The sequence below is a fragment of the Ascoidea rubescens genome (genome assembly GCF_001661345.1).
Source record: "Ascoidea rubescens DSM 1968 unplaced genomic scaffold ASCRUscaffold_18, whole genome shotgun sequence".
Classification (NCBI taxonomy): domain Eukaryota; kingdom Fungi; phylum Ascomycota; class Saccharomycetes; order Ascoideales; family Ascoideaceae; genus Ascoidea; species Ascoidea rubescens.
Genome location: NW_017962930.1, coordinates 107,443 through 128,811, shown reverse-complemented (window position 1 = coordinate 128,811; position 21,369 = coordinate 107,443). Strand labels below are relative to the sequence as shown.

Sequence of the window (21,369 nt, the reverse complement as noted above, 5' to 3'; positions counted from 1 at the left end):
ACCAAAATAGATTACCTCACTTATGGACCATTAATAAGTTTGATTCTCATTTATTGAAAATTAACCACAAAACTTTTATTTACAATTGAAGTGAAAAAAAAACATTGAAAAACATTAATATAAAGGGGTTTTAAAACTTGGAAAATTATAATCATAGTAGAACTCCAATTTGTTAAAACTCAATTAAACCATTATTGCACTTTTGATACCGAATCAATAAAGGATTGACCGGTCAATCCTTTTCCATCTTTAATTCTGAATATAGATGATCTCAATATTCTTGGGTCGAGTTTCAATGATCTCAATATTTCTTTTTGGACACCAATGGAACTATCAAACAAAATAGAAAAGGCTGCACCTTGAAAGTACCATTCTTGGTTCTTTCTCATACGTTTTGGCAACGAACCAACACCGAGAGAATACACATCTCTGACAACACCTCTATTTTTTATAATCAAAGACCCCAAGTTGAAGGCAACACTAGTAACACACACAGAAACGGTTTTGTTAGTGCTATTCAATCTCCAGAAGGTGCCAGGCAAAAACACAAGACATGAAATATCACTTACTCTTTGGCGTCTTTATAGGAAGCAGCAGTGTAGTATGGTGAGGTGGAACGAGCCAAAGCCACTAATTCATAAAGCATCACAAGAGACTATCAAAATACAGAAGTGTAGTTACAGTAAAGCTGCTGTTTCTGCTGCTGTTTTTGCTACTTTTGCTGTTTCTCCTGCACTTTTCTCCCATCTCCAAAATTTTCGTTTGCCGGCTCAAATCCGACTAAGATTCCTGTTTATCACATGACATCCGGTCTTAGATCTGGATCTACCGTTTTCGTGGAGCTTAGTTGTTAATTTTCTCAATTCCATCCATTATCTATGTATCAAGACACTGATTCAACAGAGTAGCGATTTGGTGATTAGAGTGTTTTGTTCTCTAGTTGACGTATTTTTGTTTTAATACTGTGGGACTTATTTTTTGGAGCCGGCAGAAGTACACTTTATAAAACTGTTGCAAAATAAGAGAGAAAGATCGTCAAAATGTCACTTGAAAGAAAAATAAGAGCAATGTTTCAAGCGCCTACCAAAGGTGAAAGTTTTGAATTCAGAACTGCGTTGGTTTCCCAGTATCCAGAGGAGAGAAAGGATGGTATTAAGAGAGTAATCAAGGCCATGACTGTTGGAAAGGACGTCAGCGCATTGTTCCCTGACGTCTTGAAGAATATTGCAACCAGAGATTTAGAACAGAAAAAATTGGTTTATCTTTACTTGATGAACTATGCCAAATCTCACCCAGAATTGTGTATTCTTGCCGTCAATACATTTGTTCAAGACACTGAAGACCCCAATCCTTTGGTGAGAGCACTAGCCATACGAACAATGGGCTGTATCAGAGTTGACAAAATGGTCGATTATATGCACATACCCCTAACAAGAACACTTAAGGATGACAATCCATATGTTAGAAAGACTGCTGCAATTTGTGTTGCAAAACTATATGATTTGAATTCTCAAATGTGTATTGAACAAGGATTCTTGGACATTTTAAAAAAATTAATCGATGATTCAAATCCAATGGTTGTCGCTAATGCAATCAATGCTCTAATTGAAATCGACGACATTAATCCAAATGAAAAGGCTTTACAGATCACTTCTATAACTTTAAAGAAAATATTAATGGCACTAAATGAATGCACTGAGTGGGGTAGAATTACAATTTTAACTGCAATATCCAATTATGATTCAGTGTCATCTGTGGAAGCTTCTCATATTATTGAAAGAGTTATACCACAACTACAACATGCAAATTCTGCTGTTGTCTTGGGCTCAATAAAAGCAATTTTGCAACATATCGATACTATTGAACAAGAATCTTATAGAAATACCTTGTTTAACAAATTATCATCACCACTAATTTCACTAATCTCAAATAATCCAGAAATTCAATTTGTTTCATTAAGAAATATTAGAATTATTTTGGAAAAATACCCAAATTTATTATCAAAAGAACTAAGAATTTTTTATTGTAAATATAATGATCCACTATATCTTAAATTGGAAAAATTAGAGATTATGGTAAGATTGGCAAACATTCAAAATTTCAAAATTTTACTATCTGAATTAAAAGAATATTCAATGGAAATAGATACTGAATTTGTTAAAAGAAGCATTAAAGCAATTGGCCAAGTTGCTGTCAAATTGGGAGATGTTCCAGCGTTAAAATCTACTGAAATATTAATACAATTATTTAGAGAAAGATCATCTTTAGTTATCAACGATGTTGCTATTGCATTAAAGGACATATTAAGAAGATTTCCCAACAATAAAAAGTTTCTTGATTTAATTATTCCTTTATATTTCAGTAGTTATGAAGATTTAACAAACCCTGAATCAATTTCATGTTTTATTTGGGTTTTAGGGCAATATCCAAGAAGATTTAATAACTTAGAAAAAATATTAAAGAAATTTTGTGACACAGATGAAGACAATGGAAATAACAATGATGAAGATGAATACAACGATTTTAATTTTATTGACGAAGATTATCAAGTCCAGTTACAGCTATTAACTACAATTGTAAGAATAAATGTTCTGAAACCAACAAAAACGACTCAGAAATATTTGCAAAATATTTTAAATATTGCCACTACCAGGTGTGATAATGCTGATATAAGAGACCGGGCATTTATTTATTGGAGGCTATTATCAAGTTCATCTAATGAGACATTAAGAAAAATTATTTTAAAACCATTACCAATTATATCATCGACTATTCCCAAATTTTCTGCTTCTTTGGCTAATCAATTGATCAAGGAGTTATCTACTTTAGCATCTGTTTACCATTTACCGTCATCAAGTTTTCAATCTGCTGGTAACACAAGCTCTAACAATAGTTCTAGATATAAAAATGGTAAAATTGGAGTTCAAAATAAAAATATTGAAGAATTGCAACAAATTGCCAAGAATGAAATAGTCAATAAATCTAAAGCAGAAAACTTGTTGAATTTTGATGATGATGATATCGATGATAGTAATACCAATACCAATTCAAATAATAATTTGAACAGTAGTAACATATTGACAGACTTGAATGATTTATTTGGAATTAGTAGCCCTTCAAGCAATAATAACAGCAATAATAGCACAAAACCTTCAAAAACTCCAAGTTTGAACAATGATATTTTGAATTTATTTAATTCTCCAGCTCCTTCGACAGCTAGTAATAATTATAATAATAATATTTTAACAGGGATAAATACGTTGAATTTAAATAATTCAAATCCAAACAACAACAACAACAACAATAATAATAATAATAATAGTAATAGTAATAAGCCAAGTGATGATTTATTAGGATTGTTTTAATGTTATAAAAAAGAGTTGGTTAATCAGAACATGGGTACAAATGTTTTTAGTTTGTATTTTTAATTTTATAATTTTATAATCTTTCATAGTTTTACTTTAGTTTTTTAATTTAGTTTTAATTATTATTTTCTCTTTCCTTTTAGATATACATTGTAATATCATAAGATATTGAAAAGAAGAATTTGTAATTTGAAAGGAGAAGTTTTAAAGTTTGAATTTGCGAAACAGTGTCAATAAAAAACAACCCAAAAAAAAACTTAATGGTAAGGAAAGAAAGAAAGTATTTGAAACGGTAGATCTAATATATACATTGAATTAAAAGAACAAGGGAATAAACAAAGTAAAGTAAAGTAGAAATGTCCAATATATTAAAGATAATAAATCCTCCAGAGTCAAGGGATCTTACAGATGAAGAAGTTAAAGATTGTGTTCCATGCCAGATAATGGCATCGTTTACAGGTATTTTAGGAGGAGCATATTTTGCGAGTGGACGAGTTTTTAAGGGAGAAAAGCTCAATTCCAATCCTGGATGGTGGAAGATTTTTGTAAGAAGCTTTGGAGCTGGAATGATTGGATTTGGAGTATATAGAGGAGGACAAGGGTGGTTATGGGATTTGAATCATGAATATAAAAAAGTTGAGTATGGGTATAAAGAGAGTAGTAGGTTGAAAGGCATTGGTGAGATATTCCAAAAGGGTAAGAATGAAAAGGAAGATTAGAAAAGAAATTTCTAAGATTTGGTAGAATATTATGTCATAAGAGTATTGATAGAATAGTATATGATAACAGTATTGATAGTTGATAGTTGATAATTATTGATTATGAAATAATTGTAAATTGAATAATTGTATATAGAATTGATGCAATTAGTGCTGGTTTTTGCACATGCGTAAATCTGAGTCCTAAGTAGGAAATGAAAAATTTAAGATATATATATAAATTCATTTTATTTTGGAGAATGAAGTAAAAAATTGGAAGGATAAGGGATATTAGAATGCCGATAGATTTAAGTCTTCAGCGAGTTGTGAAGTTGTTGGGAAAGTTAGGAAATCCTCACTTGTCTAATTTTTTTACAATTCATATTGCAGGAACCAATGGGAAAGGATCAGTTTGTTCGTATTTAAGCAGTATATTGAAGGAGAATAAATTTCGAATTGGAAAGTTTACATCGCCTTTTTTAATTAATCGGTATGATTGTATAAGCATTAACAATGAGCCGGTTAATGAGATTTTTTTTTTGGAGATTGAGAAGACGATTAATCGAATAAATTTGGAGTGTAATATAAGGGCTACCGAGTTTGAGATTTTAACGGTGATTGCATTTAAGATATTTGAGTTGAAAAAAATCAATTTTGCGATATTGGAAGTTGGATTGGGAGGAAAATTGGATGCTACAAATGTTATTCCAAGTTGTTTTGTGCAGAATGGTTCTGAGAATAGTGATAATGGATACGAGTTGGTGAATGGAGGAGTGATTTTAACAGGAATTACAAAAATTGATTATGATCATGAGAATATATTAGGAAAAACATTGAGTGAAATCAGTGAACAAAAAGCTGGTATTATCAAGGAAAAAGTCAAATGCGTTCTTGATGGAAGTAATAAGGAGGAAGTGATTAAGAAAGTAAGAGAAATTAGTGAGAGCCAAGGTAGCAAGTTATATATTACAAATAATGACAATGGTGACAGGATGGAGGATACGGTGATAAAAACAGAGAACTTTGGAGAAATACCATTTAAGATTACACCATTGTTGGGAAGATATCAGTATCAAAATTTATCTATAAGTTTAAAGATAATTGACTTGTTATATCCATATATTTCGCGATTAAGATTTGGAAATGGTTTTACAAGTGATTGCAAGATTAAACGAGAGCAGATAATTGAAGGAATCAAGAAAGTGAAGTGGCCAGCAAGATTGCAGACGTTGGATCTTTGTATCAACAAAGAAGGGGAAAGAATGAGGGTGTTGGTAGATGGAGCGCACAATGGGTCTGCAGCAGTTGAGTTGGGGCAGTTTATCGACAAACAGTACAGACAAAAGGGCAAGAAGATTGTATTTGTTATGAGTGTGACTAACAGCAAGAAGATCGAGAGCTTGGTGATGCCGTTGTTTCAGAGGGAAGACCGGGTTTTTTTGACGAGGTTTGACTACAAAGATGGCGTGGACCAGATGCCCTGGATCAGCTCGTACAAATGCAGTGTTTTGAAGCAGAAGATCGAGAGAGTGTACAAAAAGAAGGGCGCTGTGATACCGGAGATGGCGGTGGAAGAGAACTTGGAGAAGCTCTTGGAGCAGATGCAGTGGGACCGGGAGAGGGAGGTTGTGGTGGTGTGTGGAAGTTTGTACTTGGCCTCTGCGCTCTTCCGGATCCACCTCGAGCACTGCAGCGACGGAACCAAGGACATATTCTAGGACTTCTTCCTCTTCTTCCTCTTCCTCTTCCTCTTCCTCCTCCCACCCTTCAGGCTCAATCAGGCAACTCGTGGCATTATATCGTACGCCCAAAACGGCAGCACCGCGTTTGTGCACGTGATGCGCTGAACAACTCGCTTTTCATTTGCCTCCCCTGAAAGGAGAAACACCTTTCTCTGTTTCTATCCACCACTGAGATCTGTCTTCCCACCCACTGTCATCTCTCGCCTCTCTGTTCTGTTCTTTCACAACCATCCTTCTCCTGCCTCTGTGTTTCTGCTCTACAACTTCCTTCTTGTCCTGCTCTCCTGCCTCCAATTGCCATCTTTATCCAACCTTCCCACAGGCTCCCTTATTTCCTTTCTTCCCTATTTGTTTCTTACTGCCTACTTTTAAACTATTTTTTCTCACTTTTTTTCTCTTCAACACAGTCATATAATCAATTACAGAAATGTCTGAAGCGTATGTTAGCCTGTTTTCTCACTTCTTTGCAATCTAATTTGCTCATTTCAGAACCCTTTACTAACGTTTTTTTTTCCTTGTTTTTTTTAACAAAAATTTTACCAGTGATTGGAAATCGAAACTTAATTTACCCAAAAAAGACACTCGTCCACAAACAGAAGATGTTCTTAATACAAACGGCTCTTCTTTTGAAGACTTTCAATTAAAAAGAGAACTATTAATGGGAATATTTGAAGCCGGTTTTGAAAGCCCCTCTCCTATCCAAGAAGTTGCAATCCCTGTCGCAATAACCGGTAGAGACATTCTTGCTAGAGCCAAAAACGGTACCGGTAAAACTGCTGCTTTCATTATTCCTACTCTACAAAAGATAAAGCCAAAAGTAAACAAAATCCAAGCTCTAATCTTGGTTCCAACAAGAGAATTAGCTTTACAAACTTCTCAAGTTTGTAGAACCTTAGGTAAACATCTTAACTTAAAATGTATGGTAACAACTGGTGGTACTTCCCTTAGAGACGATATCCTTAGATTACATGACCCTGTCCATGTCTTAGTTGGTACTCCCGGTAGAGTTCTTGATCTATGTTCACGAAAAGTCGCTGATTTATCTGAATGCCCTCTCTTCATAATGGATGAAGCTGATAAAATGCTATCAAGAGAATTCAAAGAAATCATTGAAAAAATCTTAAAATTCTTTCCAAAAGATCGTCAATCTCTTTTATTTTCTGCCACTTTCCCTCTAACTGTCAAATCCTTTATGGATGACCATCTCTCCAAACCTTACGAAATCAATTTGATGGATGAATTAACCCTCAGAGGTATCACCCAATATTACGCCTTCGTCGAAGAACGCTCAAAATTACACTGTCTAAACACCCTATTCTCAAAATTAAGAATCAACCAATCAATCATCTTCTGCAATTCAACTAATAGAGTCGAATTATTAGCTAAAAAGATCACTGACCTAGGCTATTCCTGCTACTTTTCTCATGCAAGAATGCCTCAAGCTGATAGAAACAAAGTCTTCCATGAATTTAGACAAGGTAAAGTCAGAAATCTAGTTTGCTCAGATTTATTAACAAGAGGTATAGATATTCAAGCTGTTAACGTTGTTATTAATTTTGATTTCCCAAAGACCGCTGAAACTTACTTGCATCGTATTGGTAGATCTGGTAGATACGGTCATTTAGGTCTAGCTGTAAATTTAATCAACTGGAATGATCGATACAGTTTATTTAAAATTGAACAAGAATTAGACACAGAAATTAAACCAATCCCGGCTGAAATTGATACTAAATTATATGTCGCTGATAATGAAGAATCTGTTCCAAGACCTATTCCAATTGAATCCCTCCCAAATGCAAACGTTAGAAATTATTCTCGTCAAAACTATAATCATAACAATAATAACAACATTTCTCAAAATTATAACCAAACCAACAATTTTAATCAAGACTCACAAAAAAATAGAGATCTTCAGAATCAACAAAATCAACAAAATCAACAACAAATACCTCAACCATCTCAGCCATCTCAAAACCAATCCCAACTATCCCAACCATCTCAACCACCCCAACAACAAACCCAACCACCCCAACAACAAATCCAATCTCAAAACCAACCACAACAATCCCAACCTCCAATACAATCCCAACCTCCAATACAACCTCAACCTCAACCTCAACCTCAATCCCCATCTCAATCCCAGCCTCAACCTCAACTCCAAGATAACCAGCAACCTCAATTACAACAACCTCAACAACAAACCCCTGAAATTAAACCAAAAATTTATCCTCAACCTCCACAATCTCAAATGCAACCTCAACCTGTTTATCCACCAAGAATGAACCAGATACCTTATGGATATCAACAAAATTTCATGCCTCTTCCTCAGAATTATCCCGGTTATCCTCCAAGAGGCTACCCTTCTCAATTTCAAATGCCTTATCAAGGGGGTTATCCACCTCAATAAACTAACTATTAATCAATTTAAATTAGTTTTTTTTTTTACTAATTTTTTTTTTTTTATTAACTTTTTTTATTTTTTTTTATTTTCAAAGCTTATATACAAAAAAAAAAATTTAGCCTATCTTTCATTTTATCCAAAATTTATTTATTTTCTTTTAATCTTGTGCCATAGTATTTATTTTTTAAAAAAAATGGAAAAAATATTTAACATCTTATACATAGAATTAAACATTTTATTTGTTCAATATCAATAAAAGAAACAAACAAACAAAAAAAAATTCCAAAATTTAAAATAATTTAAAAAATTTAAAAAAGATCCAAAAATATAAATCTTACACTCAATATACAAACAATAAAATGAAGTTTTTTTTTATAAACTATCAATAAATTAACAATAATTTCATTATGAAAAAATTCAAGGCTCAAAAACTTTAGAAAATTGTTATCTACCTTTATGGATTTTACATTGGCTAGATTTTGATAATTTATCATTTATAGTTAATAATTTTTATTCAACTTTTTTTATTTCATTTATTCTATTCCTTTTTTTTTTTTTTATTTATAAAAAAATACTTTTTATCTATGTTGATATTGTGTTTTTACCCTTGATTGGATTTCAGGATTTTTAAAATTTCTTCTATTCAATTTATATTTATTTTTCTTTTGTTTTTATTGATGCTTTAAATGTTTTTTTCTTTTTTCATGTTACAATAATTTCTTTTATTTTTTTTTGTGTAATTTTTATAACCCAATATTTCTTTTTTTGTCAACTTTTTTTTAATCTCCAAATTACAAATATTATTTTCGATCACACTATAATATTAAATATCCAAAAAATTAATATTTCCAAAAATTCCAAAAAAAATTTTTATTCTTATTTTTTGATTTTAATGAAAGGTGAAATGAACATCAAAAAGAAATTACTTACATTAATCATTAATATTATAATGTCCATCAATAACAATCATAGATTATTCTACATCAATAGAAAATTAATTAAAAAATTTCAAATTTCAAATGGAAAAAATTCACTTAGTTATTTACTTAACGTTTTTGGTTTATTGATAATATTTTATTTTTTTTTCATTATGTTGTATTAATTAAAGAAAATAGTTCTTGTCTTTTTTATTATAATTTTTTTTTTTTTATTTGGTTCATTTTACTCCAAGAGCTTTTTTTTCTTTCTTTTATTATTTTTCTCATTCGTTTTTAAAAAAGAATGGTGTGAATTTATTTCATTTTATTTGGTTTTAAGATTTTATTTTTTATTTGAATTTCTATTCTTTTTTAATCTATTTCTGTTATTGATATTTTCATATGTTTAAGGTTCTCCTTATATCAATTATTTTTCACTTTAATACTCTCTTATTTCTCAATTTTCTCCATCCATCTTTATTCATTATCATCTGCACAAACAATGGTTAATATATAATAATTATATAACAAACTTCCCTCACCCCCTTTTTTTTTTTTTTGCAATTTAATTTATCAATTCATCTTCAATCAGTTGGTGGAAAATAAATAATTGTTTTTTTTAAAATTATAAAATTATAAGCTATTTTTGTTTTATTTTTGGTTGATTTCAAAAAATTAGCAAAGTTGAATCAAGAAAATAAAACTTTTTCAGTAATATATCATTGATATAATCTACATACAATAAATAAAAGATAAAAGATAGATAGCTGAGTATATTATGTGTTGGTGAAATAAAACTATGAAACATTGATTGATTTATTAATTGATTATTTCAAAACAGTAAAAATATCTAATTTATCATAAAGTAGATAAAACCCGCAAAAGTAAATATATATGAATTAAATAAAAAATTAATGCAAGAATGTTTTATTATCTTTTAATTTTAGAATTGAAGATGTTGGTGAAATTAAAAAAAAAATTATATATATAGTTATCAAAATAATAAATAAAAATGAAGAAAAATATTCTTAGGTTGATGTTTAGCAGAATATGAGACTTTAAAAATAATAAAAATAAAAGATAAATTTATTGAAAAACAGCCAAATAATTATTCAGTAGCACTAGTAAGATTTTTTGGTTTTGCAACCTTTTTAACTCTTTTGCACCAGCTTTTTATATCTTTTTTCAATAATTTAGCATCCTTTTGATTTAAGCTGTCTCTATAGTTTGTGACAAAACTATGTTTAAGTAAATCTTGTGGACTCCTTCTTCTTTGTTCGTCTTTAATTAAACATAAATCAATCAATTCACAAAACTCATTTGAATAAGGGAAATCTGAAGTTTGTTTAGTTAATTTTGAGTTAGCGTCAGGTAATAAAGGAGAATTATTTGAACGGGAAGTTAAAGGAGGATCTTCAATATAATCTAATTGAGATGGAAATAGTTTTTTATGAAATTTTGGAGATTGAAATTCTGGATGTTTATCAAAGAAGAATTTATTAAAATTCTTTAAACTTGGAGGAGGTTCATTAACAATTCTTTGTAATAAATCTAATATACCTTCTGGGGCAACATTTTTATTATCACCAAAAGGGAAAAAGCCATTTGCTAATTCAACTAGCATTAAACCAAGAGACCAAATGTCGCCCTTAACAGAGTATTTACCACCTTGAATTCTTTCTGGAGACATGTAAGTTGAAGTTCCAACAAAAGTGTCTGCAATTGAATTAATCAATTCTCTTGATACACCAAAATCACATAATTTAACTTCACCTTTTGAGTTTAATAGAACATTTGAGGGTTTAATATCTCTGTGAATGATTTTATGGTTTTCGTATAAATAGGTCAAACCTGAACAAACAGAATTAGCAACATGAGATATAATATACTCTGGAAATGGGCCATTAATTTTTAAGACGTTGTCTAAAGAACCAATGTCCATATTTTCCATGCAAATAATTACGCTACCTTCATTTAAGAAGGAGCCATAAAATTGGATGATGAAGTTTGAGTTACATTCGCTCATAATTTTCAATTCTCGACGGATTTGCAATTTTACAGCAGGTTTATCCTCAATATAAATTGATTTTTTAGCCATTGTCTTTTGAGTTGGGACATGTAGGACTTTTAAAACAGTTCCAGAATTTCCGGAGCCCAAATTTTTAAGAACGACAAAATCTGAGTTATTTAAGTTATTAAATTGGAAGCCTGAATCGTCATTTTGGGAATCGATTTGATTGTGGCTGTTATCATAATTTTGGTTGTAATTATTATGATTTCTATTATTGTTATTATTGTTACTATTATTGTTATTTGTGAATAGTATTGTTGTCTTTGTAGTTCTTGGGATATTTCTTGAGTTAGTTGTTGATAGGGATAAATCATCAAATTTCTGTATAACTTGAGAAGTAATGTTATTATTTGTGGTAGAGATGTTAGTTGAATTTTTAAGGGCTAAAGATAATTTTGGAGATGAAGTTGTTGGGGAATCATTATTTGACAGCAAAGTTAATTTTTTCATGTTTTTTCTTTTAAGGGATTTTATTGGTAAAATGTTATTGCTGTTATTGCTGTTATTATTGTTATTATTGTTGATATTATCGTTATTAAAGTTATTTATCGAGGGAGTTGAAGTTGAGATTGGAGTTGAATTTGAGCTTGAAGGAGAATTAATTTGATTTAAATTTAGGTTTAGATTCAATTTTAATTTTTGAGGGTTTCTACTGGTATTAATAATATTGTTATTTGTTCTCTCATTTTGTATATTATTTAGATGATTCTTACGAAGAAGAATATGATTTGAGTTAATGGAATTATTAGAATTGTTTGGATTATTTGGATTATTTGGATTATTTGGATTATTTGGATTATTTGGATTGTTTGAATTTAAAGATAAGTTTAAAGGAGGGAGTGGTTTGTTTATTCTGCTTAGATTATTTTTAAGAGATCTTGGTTTAAATCTCGAATAAGGATCACTAGTAGCATTATTAATGTTGTTAATATTATTTGTATTGTTGCTGAGATTATTATTATTATTATTATTATTGTTGTTGTTGTTGTTGTTGGTGGTGGTGGTGGTGGTGATATTGTTATATTGGCTTTGATTTTGACTTTGTCTTAAATTAGGACTATGGTATTGATGGATATTCCTGTTAGGATTATGAGTGAGATTGGGATTGAGATTAGAATTAATATTAAGATTAGGATTAGAATTATAATTGTTATGAATTATACGTTGATTCTGACTTTGATTCTGACTTTGGTTTTGATGTAGATTTTGATGAGGTTCAGATTGCATGTTCGACAAAAATAAAAGCAAGGAGGAGAATGTGTAAAGTTGTATGAGTTTGCAAACAATTCAACAAAGATCAGAAAAGTGATTAAGAGTGTGAGAATGAGAATGAGAATGGCAATAGTTGCTGGAGAGATAAAGACTATCTTTATGAGTAAAACGCAGCAGAGAATGGAAGTGGTTCAAGCAAAAAGACTTGCAGTGGGAAAAGGAAGGAGAAGGGCAATTTGAAACGTGTTTGGAAGCGCAGACACCAGAGTGAAGGAACAGCACACAGTAGCAATTGGAGGAAAAACAGCAGAGGAGGAAGCAAAGGAGGAAGCAGCAGAAGAAGCAGAGGAAGCAGAAACAGCACAGAAAAAACACAACTGAAAGGTGGAAGAAATGGGACCCTCGTTTGGGGGTTGAAAGGTGGACAGGGTTTGTAATAAGGGTCTACCACAAGGGTTTATTTCAAGGGTCTGCTGCAAGGGTCTGGCTCATCGCAGAAAACCCTCCTGTTGAGATTTGCTGCTTCTGCTGCTTCTGCTGCTTCTGCTTCTGCTTCTTCTGCTGCTTCATGGACTCTTTCCAAGGCTTTTCACCTGTGCGGGCTATTTTATTTTCAACTTTTCATCCGGAAGAGGGTCCCAAGATCCTCTACCAGGTGCCTGAGCACTTTGTCCGAACTGCCTCCTGTGCTTCCTGTGCTGCTGATGCTGATAGTGTTTTCGATGCTCATTCACAGTTTGATTCCAACGACACCTCTGACGGGCACTCCTTCCATGCCGACGACTTGCTCCACTACACTTCGTTGATTCACCAATACAACGACGATGATACTGAGTATATTGACCAAAGACACCAATTGAACTTCGATGACATTAAGAACTTTGTCATTCCAAAGCATGAATTGTTGTTCAACAAGCTAATCACAATTCGAAGTGGGAAGAATTTGAAATTGCTTTCGTACCCAGTTCAATTGCAATCAGACATATATTTTAGAAACTACTTTATATTCAGCTTTTGCTTTGTCTTCGATGCATACAGTGATTCAACACCATACGAACCAATTCTAAAAAGGTTGGCCACAATGTTCACTATATTACAGGACCAGTCAAACATCCTATCAAGAGCTGCTAATGCCTTTGAAAACTCAAATGTTTATTACAAGTCCAACAAGTCAAAAAAAAACTTGGATTCAAAAAATATCATTAAATGCAGAAACAAAAATATAACTATCCAAAATACAAGATCTAATTTAATCAATACTACCAATATCTATAACGACAGTAATAACAAGAATAACTCAACCTCTCTTACAAATAAATCTTCTAACAATAATATCGTCAACAGCAGTGCCCACGAAAATGATAGCAATACTAATGATACTGATACTGATAATTTAAATAAGGATTTTTATAAAACCTTAACTGACTTTAAAAAATTTAATGATTCTAACTTAATGCCAAACTGTACTCCAAATAATGTTGAGAAGTCCAATAATGATAACGATATCAACAATAGCAATATCGATAATGAAAAAGATAATGAAAAAGATAGCGAAAAAGATAATGAAAAAGATAGCGAAAAAGATAATGAAAAAGATAGCGAAAAAGATAATGAAAAAGATAGCGAAAAAGATAATGAAAAAGATAACGAAAACTCTAATGAGGAGATTGATAATAATGATAATAATGAAATTAGTGATAATAACGTTCAAATGGAAAGAGAGAAAAAAATGAAAAAAATTAAAAGCTTTAAAAATACTAAAAACTTTTCAATCGAAAATTTAATTCAACAAATGTTTCAAGATTTAAACAATTACTCTGAATGTTTAATTCCCATTGATGAAGCAAATTCTGTCAACATCAAATTATTTCCATTATTACCGCCACCTCCTTCTTCTTCATCAATTAAATACTCTGATGTTCCGGTCTTGAACTTGAAACTATTATCCTTAATCGATGTCAATTGGGATCCAACAATGGTTGAAATTTGTAACCATATCGACGGTATAAAACCAATTTATAAACTAGCCAAATTAACAAAATCTGGTCTAGATTATACAATCGAATGTATAAAACACTTATTATACTATAAATGCATTGTATTAATAGATTTGTTCCAATATTCAAATATTTATTCTCCCACTTCAAAAATCGGTAGCTTCTTAGATGGTTCAATTGATTTCAATAACCAATTAGCTAAATATTTGACTTTTCCTGAGAAAAATTTAAATCCATTCTATCTTTTACCCTTGGACACTAATACTAATACCAATGATAAAAATAAGAACACCAGTAATCCGAGTTTAATGAGATCAAATTCAATGGTAAATTCAAATAACTCATCATCAAATTCAAACCCAAATTCAAACCCAAACTCAAATCCAAATTCCAATCCAAATTCCAACCCAACCTCCTTGGAACATTCAATTGAATTAAAACCTAGCAAAGTTAATCAAAATAATCAAAATAATCAAAATAATCAAAATAATCAAAATAATCAACATAATCAAACTAACCAAAACAAAATAAATAATCGCAATAATCGGAATAGTAAAAGAAATCAGAATGATCAAAACAAAATTGAAGGTAATTTACCATCACAAGTCCAGTTATTTGAATTATATTCATCATTAAGACAAGGATTAACTTTAAAAGATTGGTTTAAAGAAAATTATGACACTTTAATTAATTTAAATATTGATATTAGAAGATTTATTCAATTTGGTGTATTAAATAATTTAATATATAGAATCCATCAGTATCCGATTTTAACGGACTACAGTAATGATAATAACTGGTTGGATAGTTATAATATTAAATATCTATATTATTCACGAGAAAAGTTGATAACGTTATCAAAATTATTAGATAATTTAGATCAAAACCAATTTAGACCAATAATGCCTGGCCATAGTATTGATTATGGTAATCATAGTTATAAAGATAAAAAGGATAAAAGAGATAAAGAAGATAATAAAAACAATGCAATCAATAGAATTAACAAGATTAATAAGATTACTAATTTTACTAATTTTACTAATTTTACTAATTTTAATAGTGCTCATAACTTTCGAACTAAGGAGATTCCATTAGAGGTTAAAGAAAAGGAATTAGTTAAAACTATTAGATTGATGAATAATAATGAGTATTGCTTAAAAAAATTTAATAAAACGGATATAATGCATTTTAAAAATTCTAATTTAATTGAAGATACGGATTATACATTTGATTTCTATAATAAGAATTCCTTTGAATTAAATAAAGTTTTTCATAACAAAAATGCGGATTCCGAGAAAAATCAAGAAGAAAATGAGAATAAAAATGATGAATTTGATGATGATTATGATGATGAGGGCGAAGAGAATGGTATCGATAATGAAAAAAATGGATATGGGTATGGATATGACCGAGGTAAAAAAGGAAACAAAAATGTAATATTGAATGTAAATAGAATTAAAGATTATAAAAGAGGTAAAAGAACGATCATTCAACAAAATGAAATTAAGAAAAATAAGAGTGAACAAGAAAATAAAAGTAATATAATTAGAAATAGGAATAGGAATGAAAATGAGGGAAACAATAAAATTAATGGGGAGAGACATTATTATCTATATATAATTGAAGGGAAAAAAGAGAATTATTATTCTTTAGAGAGTATTAAGAAAATCAGAGAGATGGTATATAAAGTGAATGATTTTGATGAGCTTTGTATTATATTTAATGAGAATCAAGAGAAGATACGGGGTATATTGGATGAATTTTGGGATTGGACGTGTATAAATAAGTGAAATAGATAGAATGAGTGATTTGATTCAAGTTAAATCTATGATTTCGATTTTATTGTTTTTATTATTGAATTTATTGAAAAAAAGTTTTCTTTTTTTTGAAGGCAAGTTTTCATTTATTTTAGGATCTAAATCGTTGTGAATATCATCATAATCGTAATCATAATCATTATCATAATCAGCATCATCATCGATGAGGATCATGTTATTGTCTGTATTTGATATTGTGTGTATAGATTGAAATTGAGTATTAGGTTTGTGGTTAGATTTATTGTTTGATTTAAATTTTAGTTTTTCTTTCTGTTTCTGTTTCTGTTTTTGTTTTTGTTTGTTTGTTTGTATTTGATTATCAATATTATTATCAATATTATTATCAATATTATTATCAATATTATTATCAATATTATTATCAATATTATTATAATTATTATTATAATTATTATTATTACTAATACTATTATTATCGTCATCGTTATCAATGATAATGAATTCTAGTTCTTTTATATCAGGTATTTCTGAGAGGTTGATATTATTAGAGTGATTATCAGAGATATTGTCTATAAGAGAACAGGATTTTGAGTCATTGAATCTTTTTTCAGTTGCTTCTCTTAGTAGGTTTCTTGAAGGTTTATTATTATTATTATTATTATTATTATTAGTAGTAGTAGTAGTAATAGTAGTTGTTGTTGTTGTTTTTGTTGTTGTTGTAGCGGTGTGATCATGATTTGAGGAAATGGAGAGATTACCTAGTTTTCTTGATTCAGGTTTAAATTTCTGAGTATTTTTGAATTTATTTAGTCTATTTAGTTTGATTGAATGAATTGAGTGGATTGGGGAGCTATTTGAGCTGGAAGAAGAATGTTGGGAACTACTCAATTTATTGATTTCGTTAAAGTAGCCAGTAGCTTGATAAGAACCTAATTTTTGGATTTGATAGAGTCTTTCATTTAGATGAGATAAAAAGTTGTAGAATTTGTTATCATGGGGCCCATGAAAATTGTGGGATAATTCGTGCAACAAAGTTGACAAGATTTCAGTAAAGTGTAGAAAAGTATTTTCATCAAATGGAGATCTCAAACGCAAACAGATTTTCTGGCCACTATTGTAGTTTAAACCTAGAAGGGATTTGTTGTTGGGGTAGAATTCAGTTAGAAGAGTAATTTTGAGGTTGCTTTCTTTCATTAAAGGAGCTACTGCTGAGGATAGGTCCTTTAGGATATTGTAAGCATTGATACTATTTTTCTTTCTAGATAGGAAGGCGATTTTTTGAATGAATTTAGTTGGGTTGTGAGTGTTTAAAGAGCCAGATGAGATGTTTGAAGTGTGAGCCAGATTTGTGGTGTTGTTTGAGCTCAAGGAACAAGCAGGAGCCGCTGAGGAAAGAGGCATTAATGAAAGTGAAGAAGAAGAAGAGAAGGAAGAAGAAGGAGAAAAAGCAGAAGAAACAGAAGAAACAGAAGAAACAAAAGATAAAGGGTTTCAAGAGAGGACGCTTAATCAGAAAAAGTAGATGCTTAGTCAGAAAAAGCAAATGTTTAGTCAGCAAAGAGATTTTTTTTTGGGTACGGTGATTTTGATTGTGATTTTGATCTGAAGGAGATTGTGGTCAAAGTGAGAATAAAGTGAGATACAGCGTTGTTTACGAGAGAAGATTAAAGATGACAGACCAGAGAAAGACGCTATATGGACAATCGTTGATTCGGAACGCCAGCTCGTTTTCTGTGAATGGCAATGGCAGCAAGAGAAAGATCAGTGGCAGTGGAAATCTTAAGAACATCAAGAGCAGCGGAATCACCAAGAACAGTGGCTCGATACCCAGGGAGAGATACTGGAGAAGGTCGTATATGTCGCCCCGAAAGCCCTTCCAGGACTTGTCGGTAGATGGTAAGGGCAATGGCGGGGGCAAGAGCAGCAGTGGAAGTGGGAGTGACAACAAGCCCAGCCAGCAGTACAGTTTCAAGCTACGGTCGTGGGTACTCGAAGAGTGCAATGATGGAATTGAGGCAGAGACCCCAGGAACAGAAGAATACTGCTTTGATGTGCCGGAGGACAGCGAGCTCGTGGAGTTAGAGGAGTATGTTTTTGTGAAGCGAAAGGTGGACAAACTGGAGCAGCGGGCCAGCAGAGGCATGGCCAGTGGAGGTGACGAGGAGGACGACGGTTTGACAGCAGAAGACATCAGGGGAGCTGTGGGAGGAGAATTGATCTCAGGCTTCTCTGGCTCGGACGTGCAAGCGAAGAAGGAGGGCGAGCAGCAGACGCAGCCCGAGGCAGAGCCTGCAGAGCCCACAGCTCCTACAGAAAGCGTGAAAAAGGACGAAAGTACCGACGGCGACGTGGTGATGGGCGAGTGAGACGCACAGGAAGCACGGGATGCATGTGCTTTTTGTGTTTTCCTGGAGCGCGTCGGTTTGTTTTGTGGTTTCCTTTTTGGGCATGCAACTGTAAACAAAGCTGTGTTTACCATTTTGACGCTGGATATAAGGTAGATGATGTAGGATAGATGTGATATATATACTCTTCTCACCAGTCTCACATCTCCAGCATCCTCAGCATCCTCAGCGTCGTCAAGATGAGCATGCTTGTCCCAGATCTCCCAAAGGACTCTCTCCATCAGGACTTGTTCAGCTACTCCAACACCAACTCCAGTCCTAATGCAAATGTCGATTTAAATCTCGACCCAACCACTGATATAAACGCTGATTCAAACCAGATTTTTAATACTAATTCGATGCACAACTCAAACATAAACCTCATCAACAACTCAAAGTATATTCTCAACCCAGATTTCAATCTCAACAAGAAATCCTCAAGTTTCGATCCAAATGGCTCCAATATCCAGTACTTCGATGACACCTCTATCAATAACCAGTCTTTTTTAATCTCAAATAGCCATCTTCCCAATAATGTAGACAATCAAAGTATAAACAATCAAATCGTAATCACTACTCCTGACAATAATACCAATACCAATACCAATACCAATATCAATACCAATACGAATACGAATAATATTGATAATATCACTAATAGTGCTAATATCACTAATAATAATAATAATAATAATAATAATAATAATAATAATAATGAAATCGATAACCAAAATATTAACAACCTAAATATACAAATACCAATCCCACTAAACAACATCTCAACAAAACTACTAGATCTAAATCTAGATTCAAATGAAGGAACTGTCATTAAAAACTCTTCAAACCCAATAAATTTTTTTACTCAAACAATAAATAACAATAACAACGCCAATAATAGCAACACCAATAATAATATTAATAATAATAATAATAATAATAATAATAATAATAATGATAATGATAACAACAACAACAACAACAACAACCTAGAAATTAATACTCCTCTTTTTAACAAAATTGCTAACCAAAACCTAGACTCTTCTTTACCTCCTCCAAAATTAAAACTAATTGGCCAAATCAACACAATAAAACCAATCAGCCCCAACCCAATAACACTCAAAATCAACCAACTAAATCAATTTCAAAATCTTTCAAACTTATCAAACGTCCCCAGACTATCCAACTCAACAAATACAGTCTCTTCAACAACAAGATCCTTTTCAAACTCAAACTCAAACTCAAACACAACCTCCTCAAGAACAATCTCAACAAACTCTTCAAACTCTTCAAACTACGACTCAATTAAAACAAACCAATCAAGATTCCCTTCTTCAAATTTACCTTTAACCTCTCAATCTCCCTTGAAATTGTTTGGTAACGATTACAACACCTACACCCAAGAAAAATTCAACGGCCTAATCAATCAATCCAATAACACAAACATCAATATCATCAACGATAACGACTACACAAACGATTTTATCCTAGACGATAATACAAATCTTAACAATACAATAAATAAATACCATTTATCTAACATCCTTGAATCTCCTTTCAACAACAAAAACAGCAAAAACAATAACAATAACAACAACTCAAATGACAATATCAACGATAATGAAAATTACATACTCTATGCTAACGATGTCTTTGACGATGTCATCAAAAGAAATCAACCTCTAAATAACAATAACCTAATCAATGATTCAACAACCGATGAAAACTTTACATCTGATGATTATTCACACTACAATCAATCTAACAACAACAACAACAATAAAAACTTGCTAAATAACAATTTAATAAATAAAAACTTGCTAAACAACCACCCTCTTCCAAATAACCCTGCAAATGATTCAGAATATCTGACATACAACACAATAATCACAAACATCAAACCTCTACCTCAGAATAACCAACCAAACATCGATCACTCTTTTTACTCAAATAACTCTTCAATCATAAATCCTCCCTTCCAACCAACAATAAAACCTTTTGATCAATCAATTCCACAAAAAAATAAAAACTCTCTAATAAATAAAACTTACAACACAGACGACATTCAAAACGTTCAGAATATCCAAAACACAAATATCATTAAAATTAATATGAAAAATCAAAATGAAAAGAGAAATCATATAAAATTATTCACCCCAAAAGAAGTTACCGTTCCTAATAAAATGAGTGGCATGATTTTTGATGAAAAACGTAAAATCTGGATAAAAGATTCAAATCAATCTCAATCTCAATCTCAAAATCAAAATCAAAAATCAAAATCAAAATCAAAACAAAGTTCAAAATCAAAGCAAAAATCAAAACACAACTTAAATCATGTTCAAAAAGAAAATGACATTGAAACTCTAAATGAAACTGGAATTGAAAAACAAAAACAAAGAATAAAATCAAACTCCAGCTCAAATTTAAACACAAAAGCAAATCTGTTGTTCAATTCAATTTCGAATTCAATACTACATTCCACTGTAAATTCAAATATAAAACATGCTCTCAAAATAAAAAGAGATATTAAAAATGAGGCTATTCTGAAAAAAAATTCACTTAAAAATCCAAGTAATAAAGCAAATTTAACTACTGAAACAATTAACACCACTTCAAATTCAACAAATAACGATGAATTTGCTGCATTGAATGCTATTGCTGATTTATCAACTGCGAGTCAAAACTTCCTGAATAATGATTTAAATAACACGTTATCAAGTATCAGTACAACAATTCACTCTGATTCGGAAATTAAATATTCAACTTATCCAACTAATCAAAATATTTCTGGGTTTGGATCTATTTTGAAA

The 21,369-nt window shown here is 31.3% G+C and overlaps 9 protein-coding genes across 9 annotated transcripts; 6 read left to right on the top strand and 3 right to left on the bottom strand.

Moving 5' to 3' along the window:
• Positions 1-191: 191 nt before the first annotated feature.
• On the bottom strand, positions 192-646 carry MRP17 (mitochondrial 37S ribosomal protein bS6m; the record flags this gene model as incomplete). The annotated part of the gene is made up of 2 exons (XM_020190935.1): positions 192-480; positions 570-646. 2 exons carry the CDS (start codon positions 644-646, stop codon positions 192-194), a joined length of 366 nt encoding a protein of 121 aa, XP_020044728.1.
• A 212-nt stretch (positions 647-858) lies between these two features.
• Positions 859-3,405, top strand: APL2 (Apl2p). The gene has a single exon (XM_020194053.1). The coding sequence runs from the start codon at positions 1,041-1,043 to the stop codon at positions 3,363-3,365; it is 2,325 nt and encodes a 774-aa protein (XP_020044727.1). The 5' UTR covers positions 859-1,040; the 3' UTR covers positions 3,366-3,405.
• A 138-nt stretch (positions 3,406-3,543) lies between these two features.
• Positions 3,544-4,324, top strand: DMO2 (Dmo2p). Its single transcript, XM_020188887.1, has one exon. The coding sequence runs from the start codon at positions 3,722-3,724 to the stop codon at positions 4,082-4,084; it is 363 nt and encodes a 120-aa protein (XP_020044726.1). The 5' UTR covers positions 3,544-3,721; the 3' UTR covers positions 4,085-4,324.
• Positions 4,325-4,359: 35 nt separating this feature from the next.
• ASCRUDRAFT_50946 (bifunctional folylpolyglutamate synthase/dihydrofolate synthase) lies at positions 4,360-5,985 on the top strand (the record flags this gene model as incomplete). Its single annotated transcript, XM_020191083.1, has 2 exons — positions 4,360-4,764; positions 4,801-5,985. 2 exons carry the CDS (start codon positions 4,360-4,362, stop codon positions 5,779-5,781), a joined length of 1,386 nt encoding a protein of 461 aa, XP_020044725.1. The 3' UTR covers positions 5,782-5,985.
• Positions 5,986-5,996: 11 nt separating this feature from the next.
• On the top strand, positions 5,997-8,250 carry DHH1 (DExD/H-box ATP-dependent RNA helicase DHH1). Its single transcript, XM_020194052.1, has 2 exons — positions 5,997-6,243; positions 6,349-8,250. Exons 1-2 carry the CDS (start codon positions 6,233-6,235, stop codon positions 8,210-8,212), a joined length of 1,875 nt encoding a protein of 624 aa, XP_020044724.1. The 5' UTR covers positions 5,997-6,232; the 3' UTR covers positions 8,213-8,250.
• Positions 8,251-10,149: 1,899 nt separating this feature from the next.
• Positions 10,150-12,789, bottom strand: STE7 (mitogen-activated protein kinase kinase STE7). The gene has a single exon (XM_020194051.1). It carries the CDS (start codon positions 12,419-12,421, stop codon positions 10,232-10,234), a length of 2,190 nt encoding a protein of 729 aa, XP_020044723.1. The 5' UTR covers positions 12,422-12,789; the 3' UTR covers positions 10,150-10,231.
• A 177-nt stretch (positions 12,790-12,966) lies between these two features.
• NPR2 (nitrogen permease regulating protein NPR2) lies at positions 12,967-16,445 on the top strand. The gene is made up of 2 exons (XM_020194050.1): positions 12,967-13,556; positions 13,578-16,445. Exons 1-2 carry the CDS (start codon positions 12,975-12,977, stop codon positions 16,191-16,193), a joined length of 3,198 nt encoding a protein of 1,065 aa, XP_020044722.1. The 5' UTR covers positions 12,967-12,974; the 3' UTR covers positions 16,194-16,445.
• Positions 16,446-17,099: 654 nt separating this feature from the next.
• Positions 17,100-17,462, bottom strand: WSS1 (metalloendopeptidase WSS1; the record flags this gene model as incomplete). The annotated part of the gene is made up of 1 exon (XM_020189825.1): positions 17,100-17,462. A coding segment is annotated over one exon (363 nt), but the record flags the coding sequence as incomplete, so codon positions are not given.
• Positions 17,463-17,667: 205 nt separating this feature from the next.
• ASCRUDRAFT_120827 (uncharacterized protein) lies at positions 17,668-18,653 on the top strand. Its single transcript, XM_020188886.1, has one exon. The coding sequence runs from the start codon at positions 17,849-17,851 to the stop codon at positions 18,542-18,544; it is 696 nt and encodes a 231-aa protein (XP_020044720.1). The 5' UTR covers positions 17,668-17,848; the 3' UTR covers positions 18,545-18,653.
• The last annotated feature ends 2,716 nt before the right edge of the window (positions 18,654-21,369 follow it).